Raw genomic sequence first — 19379 nt, 5'->3', positions numbered from 1 at the left:
TCCCCCGGCCAGGCCGTCCTCATTTTCATCCTTTGTTCAGGACATGGCCCGAGCCCTGGGGTTAGACCTGATGGTCGGTTCTCAATATTCCAAAGAATTTTTGGAGGAGCAGGACCTTCCCACTCCTCCTAGAGAGGTGCCTAGGCTCCCCCTCAACAGAGTCCTTCTACAAACCTGGTTGAAGAACTTGTCGAACCCTCTTACAGTCACGTCTGTGCCTTCGAAAATGGAAGCGAAGTATAGGACGGTGCCCCCTAAAGGGTTCGAAAAGGCGCAGCTCTCCCACCAGTCTCTTCTGGTGGAGTCTGCCCTTAAGAAATCACAGCCCTCACGGGTTTCTGCGGCGGTTCCACCCGGCAGGGAGGGGCGGACCCTGGACAAGTTTGGCCGTCGCCTCTATTCAAATTCCCTGATGGCCACCAGGGTTCTAATTATGCCTTCACCTTTTCCTCCTATTTGCGTGGCATGGTGAAGGACCTTCCTCAATATCGAGACTCCTTACCGGACTCCAAAGGGCAGGATTCGATAAGTTTATGTCCAACCTGTCTCAATTGCGGTTGTACCTATTTCATGCGGTGTACGACGCATTTGAGCTGGTTTCGAGGGTGTCGGCCTTCGCAGTGGCCATTGCGCCGCCTGGCCTGGCTTCGCACCCTCGACATGGACCCAAACCTGCAGGAACGTCTTGCAGACTTGCCTTGTGTGGGGTCCGAGTTATTTGACGAGTCCTTAGATGCGGCGACCAAGCGGTTGTCGGAGCAGGAGCGCTCGTTAGCATCCCTGGTCCGCCCCAAACCTAGGCCCCCCGCCGCAGAAACCTTTCCGTCCTCCGCCGCGCCGATACCCTCAGAAGTCGACCCCGGCTTTTTCAAGGCCACCTCCGAGGCGTCCGTCTCAGCGAGGCAGAGGGGGACAAACCCAAGCCCCGGCGCAGGGTCCTTCTAAGCCTGCGCCCTTCCTTTTGACGGGCTGAGCGGACGGGGTGGGTCCCCTCCGCGAAATCACAGGAACCCCTTCCTATCGGGGGGCGTCTTCGGTTCTTCCGGAAGGCATGGACCGAGATAACCTCAGACGCTTGGGTGCTCCGGATCGTCTCCGAGGGCTACTCACTCAACTTTGTGTCCTCGCCACCGGATCCATCCCCCAAGTCTAGCCTCTTGCAAACCGATCGCAGCTACCGACCCTTCTGGCCGAGGCCAGGGCCCTATTGGTGCTTCGGGCGGTCGAAACCGGTCCCCAAGGACCAGCGGGGTACGGGGTTTTACTCCCGTTACTTTTTGGTCCCAAAAAAGACCGGGGACCTGCGCCCCATACTGGACCTCAGGAAGCTCAACAAATTCCTGGTCGGAGAAGTTTCGAATGCTGTCACTCTCCCGGTTTTATATCCTCTCTGGAGGAAGGGGACTGGATGTGCTCCCATCGACTTGAGGAAGGCATACACCCATGTTCCGGTGCACCCCGCCTTCCGAAGATTTTTACGATTCCAGGGTGGGGGACCTGCACCTCCAGTACAGGGTCCTACCCTTCGGCCTGGCCGCGTCCCCACGAGTCTTCACGAAGTGCATGGTGGTGGTTGCGGCAGCCCTGAGGTCTCGTGGGCTTCATGTGTTCCCTTACCTGGACGATTTGGCTCATCAAAGCCCCGACCAGGGAGGGGGTTATCTCAGCGACCCGACAGTCTATTGCCTTCCTGCAGAGCCTCGGGTTCGAGATATACTTTCCAAAATCACAGTTGTGCCCGGCTCAGTCTCTTCAATTTATAGGTGCCGGTGCTGGACACGGTGCGCCTGCGCTCCTACCTCCCGCCCAGCAGTTTGGAAGCCTTGGTGCGGATGGGCCGTCAGGTCTCTCAACTGTCGGTGGTGTCGGCCCAGCGCATGATGATGCTGCTCGGTCATATGGCGTCGACGGTCCACGTCACTCCGTTTGCAAGGCTGCATCTGAGAATTCCTCAGTGGACCCTCGCTTCCCAGTGGCGTCAGGAGTACGATCCGGTGTCTCGCCTCATTGCGGTGACTCCGCTTTTGCGGAAATCGCTGCGTTGGTGGACAGACTCTTCAAATCTGTCCAAGGGTTTACTGTTCTCTCACCCCTCCTTTTCGCAAGGTTCTGACCACAGACCTCCTCGGAGTACGCGTGGGGAGCCCACCCTCGACGGTCTTCGCACGCAGGGCCTGTGGTCTGCCGAGGACCGTCGGTGTCACATCAACGTGCTAGAGCTTCAGGCCATCTTTCTAGCACTTCGAGCATTCGTTCACATATTGCAGAATCAGGTTGTCCTCGTCCGCACGGACAATCAAGTGGCAATGTACTATGTGAACAAGCAGGGTGGAACGGGTTCTTGGCCCCTCTGCTCGGAGGCTCTTCGCCTTTGGGAGTGGGCGGTCTCCCGGAACATCTTCCTTCGGGCGGTCTACATCCAAGGAGAACTGAATTGTCTGGCAGACAAACTCAGTCGACTTCTGCAACCGCACGAGTGGACTCTACACTCCGCAGTTCTGCGCGAGGTTTTCGCTCGCTGGGGAACGCCACAGGTGGATCTGTTTGCCTCTCCAGAGACCCACAAACTGCCCCTGTATTGTTCTCGGATGTACTCGCGGGACCGTCTGGAGGCCGATGCCTTTCTTCTCGATTGGGAGGGGAGGTTCCTGTATGCGTTCCCTCCCTTTCCTCTGATCATGCGAACGTTAGTACATCTCAAATCGTCCACGGCCACGATGATTCTCATTGCCCCTCGGTGGCCGCGTCAGCACTGGTTCTCCCTGCTGCTTCAGCTCAGTGCCAGGGAGCCTCTTCTTCTGCCTGTGTTTCCTTCTCTGCTGTCTCAGAGTCAAGGATCCATGTTACATCCCAATCTGCAGTCATTGCACCTGACAGCTTGGTTTCTTGCTCCCTAACTCCCCCTGATCTGTCTCAATCGGTGAGGGAGGTGTTGGAAGCCTCACGCAAGATTTCGACGAGGCTTTGTTATTTGCAGAAATGGACCAGGTTTTCCCACCTGGTGTTCGTCTTTTCACCATGGATCCGGTATCGGTTCCGGTAATCCTCGGTTTTGGACTATTTATTCCATCTGTCGCACTCTGGCCTGAAAACCACTTCGGTGCGTGTTTCATCTTAGTGCTATTTCTGCCTTCCACCCAACCTCTGGATGGACGCCCTCTGTCGCTCCATCCTTTGGTGACACGCTTCATGAAAGGGTTACTCAGGGTTTGTCCCCCTCTTAAGCCTCCTTCTGTCGTGTGGGAATTTGAATGTGGTTTTAGCTCAACTGATGAAACCCCCTTTTGAGCCACTCAACGAGTCTCTCTTGAAATTTCTGACTTGGAAGGTGGTGTTTCTGATTGCCCTCACCTCCGCTAGGCGGATTGGGGAGTTGCAAGCCTTGGTTGCGGACCCTCCTTTCACTGTCTTCCATCATGACAAGGTGGTTCTCCGCACCCATCCTAAGTTTGTACCTAAAGTTGTTTCTGATTTCCACCTCAATCAGTCCATTGTCCTTCCTGTGTTCTTTCCTAAGCCCCACTCCCATCCTGGCGAGACGGCGCTTCACATGCTTGACTGTAAGAGGGTGTTGGCATATTACCTTCAACGCACCAGGTCTCATCGGAAGGTTCCTCAATTGTTTTTGTCCTTCGATCCTAATCGATTAGGGCATCCGGTTTCCAAGCGCACTCTGTCTAACTGGGTTGGGCTGCTTGCATTTCCTTTTGCTATGCTCAGGCTGGACTTCCGCCCCCGGGTCGAGTCACGGGGCATAAGGTCCGAGCGATGGCAGCTTCGGTAGCTTTCCTCCGATCCACTCCTATGGAGGACATATGTAAAGCTGCCACTTGGTCTTCGGTTCATACGTTCACCTCTCATTACTGTCTGGACACTTTATGCCAGGAGTGACGGCCGGTTTGGCCAGTCAGTTTTGCAAAATCTGTTTTTCCTAAATTGCCATCCTCCCACCTGCCCTTTTTTTTTTGGATTGGCTTGGAGGTCACCCACATGTGAGTAATATCATGCCTGCTGTCTCCTGGATAACACCTGTTACGGTAAGTAACTGTGCTTTCCATCCACTGTGTGTCTTCTCTCTGCGTCTTCCATTTGCTGTTACTGTGCCTCTCCCTTCACTCCCCTCCCCCCCCCCAATTGGTCTAAGCACCCATCTTCTTCCCTCCGCTCCCCCCATAGTCTGGCATCTGTCTTCTTCCCATTCTGTCTTCCACATTTCCCTTCAGGGTCTGTTCCTCTCCCACCCTCCTTCAATGTCTGTCCTATTCCTTTCCACCACCACCCTTCCCTCCCTCCTTTTACCATCTGTTCCTTTCTACCACCCTTCAGCTCCTCTCACGTGGCCTTATCTATATACCTTCCTCCTCTTATTTTCATGGCACGTTACATGTAATATTGTGCAACCAGCACTGGAGCCTGCGAGCTCGGTCCCTGTCCCATCCCCACAAACCATCTCGCTTTCTGTGCTCCTATTTTCCCCATTTCTAATATCTCCCCTATGTATCTGCCATTGCCCCCGCCCCCTGTGTTCATATACCATCCCCATGGCATGTCCCCTTTATGTCTCTGTCCCTATGCCCCATGCACATAATTTCCCCTCTTTCTGTTACCTTCCTGTGTCAGATTTCCCTTTCTTTTCAACCCCATCTAGCTTTTTTTCCCTCTTTCTTCCCCCCCCCCTGCTTCTAGCATCTGGCCTCACCTGCCTGACCTTCCCTTTCTTTCCTGCTGTGGGGGTTTTTCTTTCCATCTTCATCCCCTTGGCCCAGAATCCTTTTCCCTTTCACTCCCTCCTTCCAATTTGAGCCGGAACACTAGCGATCGCACGGTCCCCGCAGCCACTACCTGCCTGCCCAATCGATCCTAGTGTTTAGCCAGCTCTCTCCCTCTCCTCACCTTAGTTTATAGGTTTTCTTTTTCGGCGACCCGCACGCTATCAGAGAGCCGCGCACGCCGCAGCCTGCTCAGGTGTTCAATCTTCTGCTCTGCTGCAACTTCCTGTTTCCGGTTGCGTAGAGCAGAAGATTGAACACTGAGCAGCCGCGCGTGCGCGGGTGACCGCGCGATCCTTCATGCCTCACTGCGGGGACAAGACCAATTCACCGCCCCGCGGGCGGTGAATGGCCATTGTCCCCGTCGCCGCAGGCAACTGCTAGTTTTCTTCCCCGTTTTCGCAGGTGACACCGCGGCTTAAAATGCGGGTGGCGCGCGGTAAACCGCCACCGTGTCATTCTCTAGAATTTACTAAACAGCAAAGGGGGGAGAGTGTGGCGCAGTGGTTAAAGCTACAGCCTAGCACCCTGGGGTTGTCAGTTCAAACCCACGCTACTCCTTGTGATCTTGGGCAAATCATTTAATTCCTCCATTGCCCCAAGTACATAGATAGATTGTGAGCCACCGGGACAGACGGGGGAAAAATGCTTGAGTACCTGAATAAATTCATGTAAACTGTTCTGAGCTCTCTGGGAGAGTGGTATAGAAAAATTGAATGAATAAATGAACATTTAGCCTTACTGGGTCAAACCAATGGCCCATCTAGTCCAGTATCCCGTCTTCGCAGAGGCCAATCCAAGTAGCAGCATTGTATGCTACCATCTCATGTCCGTCTCAACAGCAGACTATGGACTTTACCCCCACCAAAAAAGGAGACGGGGAAATTCTATCTTGGTTCCTAAGGGTCTCTCTTCTCCCCCCCCCCCCCCCCCCCCCCCCCCACACACACACAACTAAATGTATCCAGTGCTTCTGCTGTTACCCTTGCTATGCCCCCCTTCACTGTTTTCCAGTATTTGTGCTTTCTTTAAAGATTTCACAGGCACCTTTTTTGCATGTTCTCACCATCACTCCCTTGCCTGTGGAAATAAAATTGCTCCCAGATATCTCAGAAATATGATCTAACTGCCTTTAGTCACCAGTGCATATTAGTTCAGAATGTGTCCATCGATTAGCCCTTTAAAAATAGTATCCATTTATTGATATTTCTGTATCAACACCCTGTTCTATGTACAGTTAGGACAGCAGAGCAAACAGGTGGTGGAGACAGAGGACCTGTCTCTGAATTCAAAAGGGCCTGGGATAGGCACGTGGGAGCTCTCGGAAAGAGAGAGATTAATGGTTGCTAGTGGATAGGCAAGACTAGATGGGCCATTTGGACTTTATCTGCCATCATGTTTCCATGTAGATCTGGCTGCAATAACACTGCTACTTTTCTCTGATCTATAGAAACCTTCAAAAGAATCTTAAACATGTTCAGAGCTCCTATAGACTTCCACTTATTAAATCTGTTCTCTTTAGTGTTAGTGTGTTAAGTCCAAAACAGAATGAGGGAATTACTCAGTTAATATCAATATTCTTCTGGATCAGATTGAGGACCCAGTAATCTAACTACAATGAACCTCAACCCTTCCAAATGCCCTTTTCAAACTTCATATTCCTTTATTTTTTCTAGTCAATAGTGCCAAACAGCAAGCTAAGGAAATCGGTTATACAGATTTTATCTTAAAAACAACTTCAATGGCTGTGGACTTCCCATTGTGTGAGAGAGGACAATTTTTCATCCATCATGCAATTAGATGACATCCTGATGACATCAAGCTGGACATTCTTTCCAGAGCTTTCCCAGAGATTCATTTCCTCTTGGGATATGTAGCCGTTTTCACACAATCATACCTCACTTTTTTTCTCACAGTTTATTGGACATGTATAGTAAGGGGGCTTTTGTTTTTTTCCAGAGCAAGTATTTTTGCTTTCTGTTCTGCTTGTTCTTAAGAACATAAGATTTGCTGCTGCTGGGTCAAACTAGTGGTCCATTGTGCCCAGCAGTCCGCTACGAGCGGCAGGCCCTTGGGTCAAAGACCAGTACCCTATTTGAGTCTAGCCTGACCTGCATATGTTCTGTTCCAGCAGGAACTTATCCAACCTTTTATTGAATCCTTGGAGGGGCTTTCCCCCTATAACAGCCTCTGGAAGAGCTTCCAGATTCTACCACTCTCTGGGTGAATGAAGAACTTCCTTACATTTGTAACGGAATCTATTCCCTTTTAACTTTAGCGAGTGTCTCGTTCTCTTCACTTGGAGAGGGTGAACAATCTCTTTCTCTACTAACTATTTTTGTTGCTCTTCTCTGGACCCTTTCGAGTAGTACTATGTCCTTTTTTATGTACGGCATCCAGTGTTGGACGCAGTATTCTAGGTGGGGGGGCGTACCATGGCCCAGAACAGTGGCATGATAACCTTCTCAAATCTGTTTGTGATCCCCTTCTTAATCATTCCTAGCATTCTGTTTGCTCTTTTTGCCGCCACTGTGCATTGAGCGGATGGTTTCAATGACTTGTACTCCCAAGTCTCTTTCCTGGGGGCTCTCTCCAAGTATAGCACCGGATATCCTGTATATAACTTTTGTTACCGACATACATCACCTTGCACTTATCCACATTGAACCACATTTGCCATTTCGCGGCCCATTCCTCAAGTGTTTCTCGTTGTAGTTCTTCGCAATCGTTCTGTGTCCTCACTACTCGGAATAACTTTGTATTGTCCGCAAATTTAATCACCTCACTCGTCATGCCAATTTCTAGGTCGTTTATAAATATGTTGAAGAGCATAGGCCTGAGCACCGAACCATGTGGCACACCAATCGTGACACTTTTCCAGTCCAAGTATTATCCATTTACCTCCACTCTCTGTTTCCTATCTTTTTCAATTTCCCTTAAGTACAAGATTCTCCCCATTGTCTGATTTTGCAGTTCCCCCTTGCATTCTGTATTGACATGGCTAGATTTCTCTTTCCAGGATGGCTCATCTTCAAATTGAATCAACCAACGAATAGAGGACAAGTAATAACAAGGGTTCTTGCTATTCTATACCGCTCTCAGAAACCTGTGATATTCAGGACACTTGAGTATCCAGACATAACTGGTACAGGTGCAAAGTATCTTTCATCGAGCCGGTATTTTCATGTGCAAAACTACAAATGTGCAAAAAGCTATAATAAAGTGCTACGTGAAATAAATACTATTAAAAAATTTTTGCACTTAGCTTTTATATGTACTTGATTTGTAGTGGATCATTGTAGTAAACAGAAATTGGCTAAACGCCCTACGGGACCCGTTTCGCCACAGTCAAGGGCTTCATCGGGGGTCTTGTATTTATGAACTACAATAAACAAAAACATAAAACAATCAGTATATCTATAATACACTCGTGCAAGAAAACTCTCTCTAAAATTGTCTATGAAGGAAGTACTCACTGTGCAACTTTGTTTGAGCTGACACGTAAAAAATGGCGCTGGCGATTTTTAAACGCCGCGCATGCGCTTTTTAAACCTTCTGCAAAGATGACGTATATGTTAACCTTGCGCATGTGTCAACAAAATATCATATACTCAAAGTCTATTTGTTGCGATTTTAACTATACTAACTAAAATGTTACCAACATACATGCATACCCCATACCATCAACAAATATTGATATAATTAAAAGAATGAACACCAGTCAATCTTTGAATTTAACCCTTTCGGTTTCAGAGTATCTAATCTAAAAATCCACCGGGATTCACGCTGGTGTAACCTTCGTTGCCTGTCCCCACCTCTCATAGTCTGTACCTCTCTATCAATTCCAAAACATTTCAAGTCTGCAAAAGCATGATTCATCTGAATGCAATGCCCCGCTAGAGGGGCACTACGTTTAAGGCATTTAATATTAGACTTATGTTCTCCTATTCTCGTCTTCAGGGATCTCGTGGACATACCCACGTATAGCTTGTTACATGGACACACGATCACATAGATAATGTGATCGGTAGAACATGTAAGAAAATGTTTAATTTGATATCTCCTTCCGTCAGCTGGATTAATAAATTCATTTTGAGAAATTGTGACATTGCAAATATTGCAATGTCCACATTTGTAGAAACCTACTACCGGCGCTGTAAAGGGCTTACTAATATCACATACGGTTGGAGCCAAAATGTCTTTTAAATTTTTATTTCTAGAAAAGGCTATTCTTAATTGCACATCTTCAAAGAGAGGATTTGTTTCCATGATTTTCCAGTTTTCTTTTAAAAATTCGAGCTATTGAATTCCCATCTGTAGAATATCTAATGAGCACACGTCATGATTTTATCATCAGCCCCTGTATTTTTTTGTTTTTTTTGAAATAGCCATTCTTTGTGGTAATTTCTAGTTCTTTTTAAGGCTTTCTTAACGTTGAATGAGGATAACCCCTATCTTGTAGTTTTAACCATAAGCTCCTGAGATCTCGTTTTAAAAGTTTCTTTCAAGGAGCAATTTCTTTTTAATCTCAGAAATTGCGAAAACGGAAGATTGTTCTTTAAACTGATGGGATGGCAGCTCCGATAGTCCAAAAACGTATTTCTGTCCGTTGATTTTATAAAAATGTCAAACTCAAAATGATCTATTTGTGTAATGGACAGATCTAAAAAGTCAATATTAGTTTTGGACCAATTCATAGTGAAAATCAGGTTCTCATCGCGACTATTCAGCCACAATAAAAAATCTTGAAGATCCTTTTCACCTCCCTTCCATAAGACTAGAATGTCGTCGATATATCTATACCAACTATACAGCTCTTTTTCAAACGGACAATGTCTTATCCAGCATGCCTCAAAATCGGCCATGTATAAGTTGGCCACTGAGGGGGCAAACACCGCCCCCATGGCCACACCTTTACATTGTTTGTAATATTTTTGGTTGTAAATAAAAAAATTCTCTGTCATTGTAATCCTTGCTAGACAAGACAAAAATTCTGTAGGGATGGCATGAGGTCTTTCTCTATTGTCTAATACTTTACGAATGATATTCAAAGCTGCCTCCTGAGGAATAGAAGTGTATAATGCTGTAATATCAAAGGAGGCAAGAATAAACAGAAATGCTTCTATTGAAATATCACTCAACTTCTCTATGACATCTCTGGAATCTTGGAGATACGAGTCTATCTTAGGGACTTCTGGTTTTAAAAATTCATCAATAAACGATGAAAGGGGCTCTAACAGTGAGCCCCTCGAGGACATGATAGGTCTCCCTGGGGGGTCTACCATACTCTTGTGAATCTTTGGTAGGATATAAAACGTGGCATGCTGGATAAGACATTGTCCGTTTGAAAAAGAGCTGTATAGTTGGTATAGATATATCGACGACATTCTAGTCTTATGGAAGGGAGGTGAAAAGGATCTTCAAGATTTTTTATTGTGGCTGAATAGTCGCGATGAGAACCTGATTTTCACTATGAATTGGTCCAAAACTAATATTGACTTTTTAGATCTGTCCATTACACAAATAATAGATCATTTTGAGTTTGACATTTTTATAAAATCAACGGACAGAAATACGTTTTTGGACTATCGGAGCTGCCATCCCATCAGTTTAAAGAACAATCTTCCGTTTTCGCAATTTCTGAGATTAAAAAGAAATTGCTCCTTGAAAGAAACTTTTAAAACGAGATCTCAGGAGCTTATGGTAAAACTACAAGATAGGGGTTATCCTCATTCAACGTTAAAGAAAGCCTTAAAAAGAACTAGAAATTACCACAAAGAATGGCTATTTCAAAAAAAACAAAAAAATACAGGGGCTGATGATAAAATCATGACGTGTGCTCTTAGATATTCTACAGATGGGAATTCAATAGCTCGAATTTTAAAAGAAAACTGGAAAATCATGGAAACAAATCCTCTCTTTGAAGATGTGCAATTAAGAATAGCCTTTTCTAGAAATAAAAATTTAAAAGACATTTGGCTCCAACCGTATGTTGATATTAGTAAGCCCTTTACAGCGCCGGTAGTAGGTTTCTACAAATGTGGACATTGCAATATTTGCAATGTCACAATTTCTCAAAATGAATTTATTAATCCAGCTGACGGAAGGAGATATCAAATTAAACATTTTCGTACAATGTTCATACCGATCACATTATCTATGTGATCGTGTGTCCATGTAACAAGCTATACGTGGGTATGTCCACGAGATCCCTGAAGACGAGAATAGGAGAACATAAGTCTAATATTAAATGCCTTAAACGTAGTGCCCCTCTAGCGGGGCATTGCATTCAGATGAATCATGCTTTTGCAGACTTGAAATGTTTTGGAATTGATAGAGAGGTACAGACTATGAGAGGGGGGACAGGCAACGAAGGTTACACCAGCGTGAATCCCGGTGGATTTTTAGATTAGATACTCTGAAACCGAAAGGGTTAAATTCAAAGATTGACTGGTGTTCATTCTTTAATTATATCAATATTTGTTGATGGTATGGGGTATGCATGTATGTTGGTAACATTTTAGTTAGTATAGTTAAAATCGCAACAAATAGACTTTGAGTAAATGATATTTTGTTGACACACATGCGCAAGGTTAACATATACGTCATCTTTGCAGATAGGTTTAAAAAGCGCATGCGCGGCGTTAAAAATCGCCAGCGCCATTTTTTACGTGTCAGCTCAAACAAAGTTGACACAGTGAGTACTTCCTTCATAGACAATTTTAGATGAGAGTTTTCTTGCACGAGTGTATTATAGATATACTGATTGTTTTATGTTTTGTTTATTGTAGTTCATAAATACAAGACCCCCGATGAAGCCCTTGACTGTGGCGAAACGGGTCCCGTAGGGCGTTTAGCCAATTTCTGTTTACTACAATGATCCACTACAAATCAAGTACATATAAAAGCTAAGTGCAAAAATTTTTTAATAGTATTTATTTCACGTAGCACTTTATTATAGCTTTTTGCACATTTGTAGTTTTGCACATGAAAATACCGGCTCGATGAAAGATACTTTGCACCTGTACCAGTTATGTCTGGATACTCAAGTGTCCTGAATATCACAGGTTTCTGAGAGCGGTATAGAATAGCAAGAACCCTTGTTATTACTTGTCCTCTATTCGTTGGTTGATTTATTTTGATTCGTTTAAGAGGACCTAGTCCATTGTTTGTGGTTAAGTATATTACTGATCATCTTCAAATTGGTCACTGTCCTTTATTTTTTTTTTGCTTCTATTTCAGTAATTGCTTCAGATGGTGCCTGGCCTGCAGTTAGATGTGTTAGGTGTGGCTCAGTAGTAGAGCCGCAGCCTCTGCACCTAGAGGTTGTGAGATCAAATCCCAGTGCTGCTCCGCAAAAGGCAGTATACAAGTCCCCCTTACCTGGGGCAAGACCATTGTCATCAACTGCAGCATCTATATAAGGATGTAGTTCAGGGCTATTGGGTCTGACAAGGGAGACTCTTTAGATCTGTCTTGTGCTTAAAAGAATCTCCGTTCAACACAAAGGCATTTAGGCCAGTTGCACTAAGGGCATTCTAACAGCTGTTTTGCATCTGGACTCTGAAATACGTAGAAGGTATTCAAGCTATTGCATGCAGGACAGGGTAAGAGATCTAAGGCCTTCTCCCTCAGAGAGCATATTTCCATTTACAGAAGAATTTGAGAGTTAGGACAGAATTACACTAATAGTTTTGGATATGGACTGCAAAATGAGGGATTGGTAGTTGGTGTATCACAGCACCACAGAATAGTTCAAGGCATGAAAAAGATGTCTAACCCAACCTGTTTCTGAATGGATAGGTCCTATAGGGGTCAAAACAAGATCCCTGCTTCAGGTATAGCCTTGATAACTAGTTGACTACCTTATGCATTAAATGGTTCATAGTAGAGAGTTGCGCGGGGACAGAAATCCCACCCTTCCCCTCCAGGATCCTCTCTGTCCCCGGCAGGATCCTCTTCCTCCCCACCCATCCCCGCAAGGAATTACCTCCATCCCCACCCATCCCCATAAAAAGCAGCAATTACTTCTGACAGGATCATCAATTCCACAGTTTCTTTTGTGTTTCCGCTGCTGTTTTCCTTGTGGAATCTCTTTGGTGGAATCCTTTTTTTGTTTTCTGTTCAGGTAATTGACTTATAAACCACCTCTTTTACTAAGGCTGACGTGTCCATTATATTATATGGATGAACCTTGCTTCCAAAGTCTTCCATCCCTGTGGGAGTCTCGTGGGCCAGAGGGGGGTCACCTTGGGCATCCCGTGGGTTAGGGGGGATTCCCACGGGACCCCTGCGATCCCCATTCCCGTGCAGACCTCTAGTTCATAGTTCCAGTAAGGTGACATGACACATCTTGATGTGAGACCAGATATTGCTGAGTGTGAGACCAGATATTGCTGAGTGTGAAACCATTTAAGTGAGTTCCTAATCTCAGATTAAATGAGGTTTAATAGAAAAGTTTGACAAAACAAAGGAGAACCCAAGAGTTCCACAGTGAAATGAAGAGCCAAAAAGCAAAAAAAGAACCATGGAAGACATGTTCCTGATAATTATTTGAGTCGATTAAAAATAGGCATGTTGCATTCACAGAGCAAAATCCACATATCTATTAGATCGGTGGTCTCAAACTTGCGGCCCCCCATGTACTATTTTGAGGCCCTCGGTATGTTTATCATAATCGCAAAAGTAAAATAAAACAGTTTCTTGATCATATGTCTCTCTAGCTATAAATTACAATATTATTATTAAGACTTAGATAGAAGGTAAGATTTATAAACTATAAAGAGTTTACCTCATGCAAAATTGTCATTTCTTTAAGACATTAACTATTTTTTTTCTGAGGCCCTCAAGTACCTACAAATACAAAATCTAGCCCTGCAAAGGGTTTGAGTTTGAGATTACTGGGCTAGATAGACCTTTAGTCTGACCCAATAGGGCTGTTCTTATGTTCACTTCTTACACCACTAGGCCAAACTTTCAAATAATTTTAACACTATTTGTGAGCAAGCTTAAACATTAAGGGGATAATTCTGATACATTTTGAAAGATGTACCTCATGCAGACTGTGTGCATAGTAACAAACCAGGCTTTCTTAGACATCAACAATGTGCAAATTTCAAAGCCTGAAAGTGTATTGTGTGTTTGTGGTGGGGGGAACCCATAAATCTTGGTTTAGGAACTTAAACACTTTGAGATTAATGCTGTTTTCCTCTTCCACCTCCCTCCCCCCCCCCCACTCTTTTAGTTCTCATGCAGTGGGGAAAGTTCTTTATTCTTTGGCATGAGGACAGACTGATTCAGAGATAAGAGGACTTGGAACATTCAGTTAGCCTGTCTAATTGGTAGAAAACTTTGGTATATCATTCATCAGAACACAGGGAAGGGATTATGGATTAAGCTTGCTGGGTTTTTGGTTCCCCCCCCCCCCCCCCCCCACACACACACACTTGGAGTTCAAGGTGATTTATATTTGGATTAGAGAGTTGCACGGGGACAGAAATCCCACCCATCACCGCCAGAATCCTCTCTGTCCCCACCCATCCCCGCAAGGAATTACCTCCATCCCCACCCATCCCCATAAAAAGCAGCAATTACTTCTGACAGGATCATCAATTCCAGTTTCTTTTGTGTTTGCGCTGCTGTTTTCCTTGTGGAATCTCTTTGGTGGAACCCTTGTTTTGTTTTCTGTTCAGGTAATTAACTTATAAACCCCCTCTTTTACTAAGGCTGATGTGTCCATTATATTATGTGGACGAACCCTGCTTCCAAAGCCTTCCATCCCCGTGGGAGTCCCGTTGGCTAGAGGGGGGTCCCCTTGGGAGTCCCGTGGGTTAGGGGGGATTCCCGCAATCCCCGTTCCCGTGCAGACCTCTAATTTGGATCCAGTAGTGGAGGCTTACAGTCTTAGTATCTGAGGCAAAGGAGGGTTAAGTGAGTTGTACAAAGTCACAAGGAGCCAGAATAGGATTTGAACCCTATATTATCAGCCCATTACTTTTAACCCCCTTTTACTAAACTACAATAAAGGTTTCTACCATGACCTGCAGCACTAAATGCACTGATGCTCATAGAATTCCTTTGAGCATTTGGCGCCCTGGGCTACCACAGCTTAGTAAGAGGGCCTTAGTTTGCTATTTGACTACTACTTGAGTAAAATATTTGTACAAAACAGTAAGGCAGTGGGAGAATACTCATGATGTGCTGTGTTGGTTTGGTTCCAGAAGCAAATTTGCCAGAGGTGTGCTAGGGTTCTCTAACTGTTTAGAGTGGTGATTTCTTTTAACCTCTAAATGTGTTTTGGGTTTTCTTTTTTTTCCTTGCCCTATAGCTGCTTTTCGGATCCAGGAGCGGACACTGATTGCTGTGAAACCAGATGGGGTACAAAGACGACTAGTTGGAGATATCATCAAGCGCTTTGAGCAACGTGGATTCAAGTTAGTAGGCATGAAAATGCTGCAGGTGTGTGCATTGGGTAAATCGCCTCTACTTTCCTTCAGAAGGATGCTATGAATATGTACACTGGGTAAATCTTCCCCTTCTCCAGGAGGGGAGAGCAGAAGGAATTGGCCTTAGAGCAGCATCTTTGCTTTAGTGTAATCAGGTGTTCAACATAAGAGCCCAAGTTCAGATACAGCACTTCTTACAAATGGTGCATAGGATACCCCAGATACCTCTTGTCACAGATGGCAAAGAAGCCCCTGAGCTCCTCAGATTAGAGCAACTGACCAAAATAGACTGTTACAGTAACTTACTTGCTTCCTAGTTGTGAGCCAGAGACTTGCAGATCAGAATTAAAAAAAATAAATAAAAAAATAGACCATGACATTGCATCATCATAATAATAACTTTATTCTTTTATACCGCCATAACCATAAGTTCTAGGTGGTTTACACTAAAAAGAGCTGGACAATCAGCAAAATACAATAATACAGTAAAAATGCAAATAATTGTAAAATAGAATTTCAATAATAAAACTCACTAAGTAATAAAACTTATCGAACAAAGTGGTCTTAATTTCCAAAAACTGCAATAGGATAACATAGCTTGCTGAATACATTTACCTAACCAAGATTGTTGCCTACCAGCTTGAAATGCTAGGGTTCTATCTAAGAAGATCTTATATCTACACACATTAATTTTTGGATAAGCAAATAAGTAGAAGTTTCTAGTTTCTTTTGATGGTCTATGCAACACAAAATGAGGAAAAAGGTAAGGTAAAGCAGTGGTCTCAAACCCTTTGCAGGGCCACATTTTGGATTTGTAGCTACTTGGAGGGCCTCAAAAAAATAGTTAATGTCTTATTAAAGAAATGACAATTTTGCATGAGGTAAAACTTTTTTTTTTTTTTTTTTTAATTTATAGTTTATAAAACTTTCCTAAGTCTTAATATTGTATTTATAGCTAAAGAGACATGATCAAACTTTTTTTATTTTACTTTTGTGATTATGATAAACATGCCGAAGGCCTCAAAATAGTACCTGGCGGGCTGCATGTGGTCTCTGGGCCACGAGTTTGAGACCACTGCTGTAAAGTAAGTGTGAGAAGCTGGATGGGGGAGGATCTCGGGGCTCTTACTGTTGGGTTGAATTTGGGGTTATGGAATACTGCTGTCTGAAAAGCATGTTTGCTTCCTCTTTTTCAGCATCTCTACTCTTTTTCGTTCTTTATATTACAGATTAGTCTAATTTTTCTGGAACTGGGTAGCTCCTGCTGACACTGTGCCAGGTCTTTATCCAGTCTCTCTCCCTTTCATTTCAGTAGGTCTCATTAAAGTCTATGGTTTTTTTCTCCAAGGTGTGTGTGTGTGTGTGTGTGCGCATGTGTGGCTCCTAACTCCATTATCAGGAAATATTGCTGCAGTCTTTGATCTCACCTTAGTCATTGTGGGTGTTTTTAAAATTTTTTGTTTAACATCTATTACAAAGACATTCAATACTAGATTACTGGTACTGATAAAATATATTTCTTGGGTGACATGAAGCTGGTAAAATCCTCGTAATGGATCTGCTGTTATGTTTGTGCTTCTATTGTCTCTCCAGAGTTATGTTATAAGCCTTAACTCTCTTTTTTTTTGTTTTTACTTATTTTGTTTAGGCTCCTGAGGGTGTCCTTGCAGATCATTACCATGACCTTAGACAGAAGTCGTTCTACCCAGCACTGATCCGCTACATGAGTTCTGGTCCCCTGGTTGCCATGGTAAGGCTTTACTCGCCCAGGACTCTGAAAATCTTTCCACACATGGGAGACTCCTGGGTGTGTTCCTTTCAAACCAGAAACAAACATTGTCCAGGAATCTCCCTCCATGGGGATACAGCAAGCTGACAAATCAGCCTTGCACATTACACAGCACATCATGATGTCACAAAGAAGGCAGGTGACAGCTGAGTATGCAGATACCCAGGTATCTGCATACTCCCAACTGTCACCTGCCTTCTTTGTGACATCAGAATGATGCTCTTTCTGTGGTCTTACACCTGCAGTGTTCATTGGTGTCCCTCTCCCCTGCCTCATGCTGTTAGCCACTTCAATTCAGCCTCCTCTACTCATCTTCATTTTCTAATCTTAAGACAATGCACCTGAGTAACAATGCAGACCTTCTGCTGCTGTTGCTGCCTCTCTGTACCTTGACCTCTGGTGGCTGCCACAATTGCTCCTTGGATTGTCCTGACACATCCTGCCTTAACTGCTCTGGAAGATTTCTCCTGAGCTGATCCCTGCCTGTCATTCCTACCAGTTCTTGCTCCCATTTTTTGTGCAAGGGAGAGGTCCAAAAGCTAAAATATACACACATGCATGAATTTGCCGCAGCACTTTTTTACTAAACTCTTGAGACAGGAAATGCAAAGAAGCCAAAATAGTTGTTTATAGGGAAAATAGTCTCTACTTCTCCTTGGCAAATAAATGGCATTCAGAATTACAAAAACATTACAATAAGGTAGATTCTAGGTTGGTTAACCACAAAGTATTTTCAAGTTGTAAGATAGTCTGTAGCCTGTTGCTTGTTTAGTTTCCCCAGGGGGCAATGACTGTTACATTCTGACTTAGGCCCAGATTCACTAAAAGGTAGCAATTCAATCGCTGTTGGCTGATTACTGGTAGATTTTGAAACAGCGATTGATTCACTATCTCTTTTTGCATGCAAATGATTTGCACAGAGGTACAAATCATTTGCATGCAAACTTCCCGACTCAATCGCTCAGTGAGTGATTGAGTAGGGGCAGAGCCCTGACAGTAGTGACAGGAGAAGCAGCCTCCTTTCACTCCTGTCGGGGCTTGTGCTGGGTTTTGGGTGGGTTTTTTTTTTTTTTTTTAAATAGCAGATATTTTGGATGAATTACACACGCAAAATATCTGCCCAATAAAAAAGAGAAGCCCTCACAAGCCATAAGTTTGGCGGCAGCATTTTCTTGGGAAGAGAGATGCCCACTCCCTCCTCCCACCAGACACCTGACACCAACAAATCAAAAAGTGGGCCAGTTCCAAAAACCTTACACAGAGCAACACCCCCCCCCATTGACTTTTTTTAGTTGATCTTCCTCCAGGCCGCTGCTGTCTGCAATGCGGGCCTTAGGCCCCTCCTTGTGCATCAGATAATGCATGGGGAGGGGCCTAAAGCCCTGCCCAAGAGGAGGGTCTTGAGGCATCTGAGCCAATCAGATGATGCATGGGGAGGGGCCCAAGGCCCACATTGCAGACAGCGGCGGCCCGGAGGCGGGTGGGATTCCTCCTGCTCCCAACTAAAAAACAAAAGGTAATGGGGGGGGGACCAGGGGTACTCTGTATGATTTTCAGAACTGGCCCACTTTCAGATTCGTTGGTGTCAGGCATCTAGTGGCAGGAGGGAGTGGTCATCCCTCCTGCCATATTTAATATTGTCATGGTGGCAGCGGAGTGGCATCTGGCATGAGGGAGTTGACATCCCTCCTGCCATAAGTTCAGCTGAGGCATTTTTTGGGGGTTGGGGAAGGAGGGAGGGGGTTTGTCATTGGGGAGGCTTTTCATTTTTTTTATATTGGGCAGATATTTTGCATGTGTAATGCAACTGATATTTTGTGTGTATCTGTATTTTTTTTAAAAAAAGGCAGACCTGTCTAACACAGTTACTGACATGTCTACAATAGTTAAACCTGATGCAAAATAGTCAAGCAATTGTTAGTGAATCAATCACTTGGCTATTTTGCATGGGTTTTGCTCATTTGTATGGGTGGATCAGATGGGAGATTGATAGGACAGCAGTTTAGCAAATCAAGTCAGGGAACGATCCCTTACAGGATCGGTAGGTTTAGTGAATCTAGGTCTTATTCCGTCATGCATCCTCTGGGGTGAGTTGCTGTTGTCTCTCTTCTTGGGCAGCATTAGTTATGCAGTAACCTTGGTGTCATCTACAGGTCTGGGAAGGTTATAACGTGGTCGGAACATCCCGAGCCATGGTTGGAGAGACGAACTCTGCTGAAGCAAAGCCCGGAACAATCCGAGGAGACTTCAGCATTCACATGAGCAGGTATAGAGCCCAGCAGCCTGCTGGAGGCTTACATGCAGGACAAAACTGTTTCATGGCACTGCAAGCGTGTCCATGCATGCTCGGGTTTCTCCTGCACTTTTTGGGTCGAT

At 44.8% G+C, this 19379-nt stretch overlaps 1 protein-coding gene across 1 annotated transcript in view; it reads left to right on the top strand.

The window, feature by feature from the left end:
- Positions 1-19379, top strand: part of NME4 (NME/NM23 nucleoside diphosphate kinase 4) — a 55521-nt gene that overhangs the window by 15418 nt on the left and 20724 nt on the right. The window contains exons 2-4 of the mRNA XM_033915130.1: positions 15097-15227; positions 16863-16964; positions 19157-19269. Coding sequence (XP_033771021.1) covers positions 15097-15227; positions 16863-16964; positions 19157-19269 — 346 coding nt within the window. The remainder of the gene's footprint in view (positions 1-15096; positions 15228-16862; positions 16965-19156; positions 19270-19379) is intronic.

Source organism: Geotrypetes seraphini, chromosome 11, assembly GCF_902459505.1.
Source record: "Geotrypetes seraphini chromosome 11, aGeoSer1.1, whole genome shotgun sequence".
Taxonomy (NCBI): Eukaryota; Metazoa; Chordata; class Amphibia; order Gymnophiona; family Dermophiidae; genus Geotrypetes; species Geotrypetes seraphini.
The sequence above is the reverse complement of the archived record's forward strand: the minus strand, read 5'-3'. Positions and strand labels throughout refer to the sequence as shown.